The sequence below is a fragment of the Macrobrachium rosenbergii genome, chromosome 4 (assembly GCF_040412425.1).
Source record: "Macrobrachium rosenbergii isolate ZJJX-2024 chromosome 4, ASM4041242v1, whole genome shotgun sequence".
In the NCBI taxonomy this organism is placed as follows: Eukaryota; Metazoa; Arthropoda; class Malacostraca; order Decapoda; family Palaemonidae; genus Macrobrachium; species Macrobrachium rosenbergii.
Genome location: NC_089744.1, coordinates 5,430,001 through 5,432,500, shown reverse-complemented (window position 1 = coordinate 5,432,500; position 2,500 = coordinate 5,430,001). Strand labels below are relative to the sequence as shown.

General features: G+C 37.0%; 1 protein-coding gene across 1 annotated transcript in view; it reads left to right on the top strand.

Annotated features, from left to right (window-relative positions):
- The window catches only part of LOC136830178 (uncharacterized), a 61,952-nt gene that overhangs the window by 38,373 nt on the left and 21,079 nt on the right, over nucleotides 1-2,500 (top strand). The window contains 1 exon segment of the mRNA XM_067089444.1: nucleotides 873-954. Coding sequence (XP_066945545.1) covers nucleotides 873-954 — 82 coding nt within the window.

The window sequence follows — 2,500 nt, the reverse complement described above, 5'->3', positions numbered from 1 at the left end:
TTCCTAGGACGCTTTTCACCATAGTAGCCTCGTTTTCTAATTAGTCCGTCGCCTAGGAAGACAATGATCATTTTCTAGTTTCTCAAAACGAGCTTATAAGGTCATGAAAAAGTTCTTTTATTTTTTTTACGAAATTGTTTGTAATCTACGTATATATTTGGCCTCATCCTCAACACCACATTTATTGTCGTCATCTTTTAATAAGCATACTAATTGCAGTCTTACTTAAAGCGTTATCTTCCTTCCTTCCTTACTGGTTTCCTTATTTTCCTTATAGCGAGTATGTTCATCGCAACATTATCTTTTCAAGGTAATTTCACCGACATGAAATTTGAAATTTCCGACAATTTGTTAGCAACTAAATTGATTCCTTTATTGGTTTTGCCTATATATGAATATTTTGGGCAAAATATCACTTTTCAAGTAAAGATGTATATATATATATATTTTTGATTCGCTTTGTACAACAGCCTTAGCTATGCCTCCACTAAGACTAGAATGTACCACATTCCTTTTACGTCTAGTACCCCCTAACCCCGTATTATTGATAAATAGTTACTGAGAAGCCATTTTATGCAAAAATCATTTGACCTGTTATACAAACACACACACACACACACACACACACACACATATATATACACATATATATATATATATATATATATATATATATATATATATATATATATATATATATATATATATATATATATGTGTGTGTGTGTATGTTTGTCTGTGTATATACAATATGTTTGTGCGTATGTCTGTAGACGTCATGATTTTATGAATGAAGCAATATTCACTCACACACATGAAACAAACCGTAGTTCGCTTATATTCCGCTGACACGAACTTTCGCTCTTCCTTAGTGTGTTACGGCAAGGCCTTCGGACCCAAAGGCTATGGCTTTGGCGCAGGCGCAGGTACTCTCACCTGTGGAGAGGAAACAGAGTAAGTGAATGGAGAGTGCCATTTATCTTCTGTTATGTCCGCTACAGCTTGAGAAGACTCCCAGGGGATCAGCACTATGACAGTTGCAGACTACCAGCATTCGCCTCGACCGAACAGTCATTGCCAGCTGCCCTTGACGCAATTTTGTTTTTCCGTTTATTTATCTGTTTACTTGTTATCTGCGCGATTCTCTTTTGTTTCCTGGTTAACTTCTGCTACGTCGAGGAAAAAAGTGCAAGAACCGCCAGTTGTTGTGTTGATCGGTGAAAGCGCTGAATATTGCTGACTATTTTTTTTACTCTGTAATTAACGTTCTTTCCATCTATAAATGACTATCAAGAACAATGTAGGATTTCCCTTTTAAAGGTAATTTTAAGGACTTGATTAGCTCCTGAATTTTACAGATAATTTGAATACATCTCTGCTTTCACAGTATCCCTCAACTGCCAGTTTTCTTAAATGTTTTTCTGAAGTTCGGCGAAAAAGGCTTCCTTAGATTGATCGCTGTTGCAAAGTTCAACCATTGTTAACGCTGTTATCTTGCACTAATTATTATTCAGATCTGCCAAGAGTTGACATTACGGATCTGAGGCGATAAAGAAGGGCAATTAATCATGATTTCTTTCTTTCAGAAAACGAGACTAAAACTACTAGCCACGTGTGATGAGATGGCGTATGCCAATGAATAACGCTTTTCATTTTTTGATAACGACTATCGGCTAACACAACTGTCGGGATCAAGTAGATCTCTGCACTCAGATGTCTAACGAGCTTCAGCACATTATCTTCTTAAACTAACAAACAGGTTGTTTCTTTCTTCTTCTTCAGTCTGCTACGGCAAGAAATTCGGTCCCAAAGGTTACGGGTTCGGTCACGGAGGAGGCACCTTGCAGTGCGACCCTGATGCGTAGGTTTCGTGAGCTCTTTTTATTTTCGTTTCCACCCGCACCCGCCCCCCCCCCCACCCTCGTTTTCATTGGTAAATTGATATATGTGTTATTTGACAGACTCCCTTCTCTCCCGTTAGCGCTGTGTGATTGTACCCTCCTCGGTACGTCCTTTTTTGGGACATATTTTCTAATGTAGGGGAGCTGGTAAGTAGCTAAGAAATTTCGCCAGCCCGAAAGTTTACTTTTTTGTAATTTGTAATAGTTATAATGTAACCCATAATTCAATGAAATTTGCTTTTAACCTTTTGAGAAAATGCACTCGTCTCTTCATAATATACAGAGGTTGGTGGGCGCAAACAGGTCGTGTAATGAAGAAATTCTTAAAGAGGAAAAAAGATATATACATTGGAAACTAAATAAGATTTTTGAAGAGACAGAGAGAAGATTATTTAATGATTACAGAAACTAATTTTGTATATCCTTTCGGTAGCTTACAAAGAATATCCTTGTGTTTACATTGCTGGCAACTAGAATTATGAGAGAGATTTTCAAGGCAATATCCTAAGAAAGAATTTCAAGGTAGAATCCTAAGAAAGAATTTCAAGGTAGAATCCTAAGAAAGAATTTCAAGGTAGAATCGTGAGAAAAAATTCAAG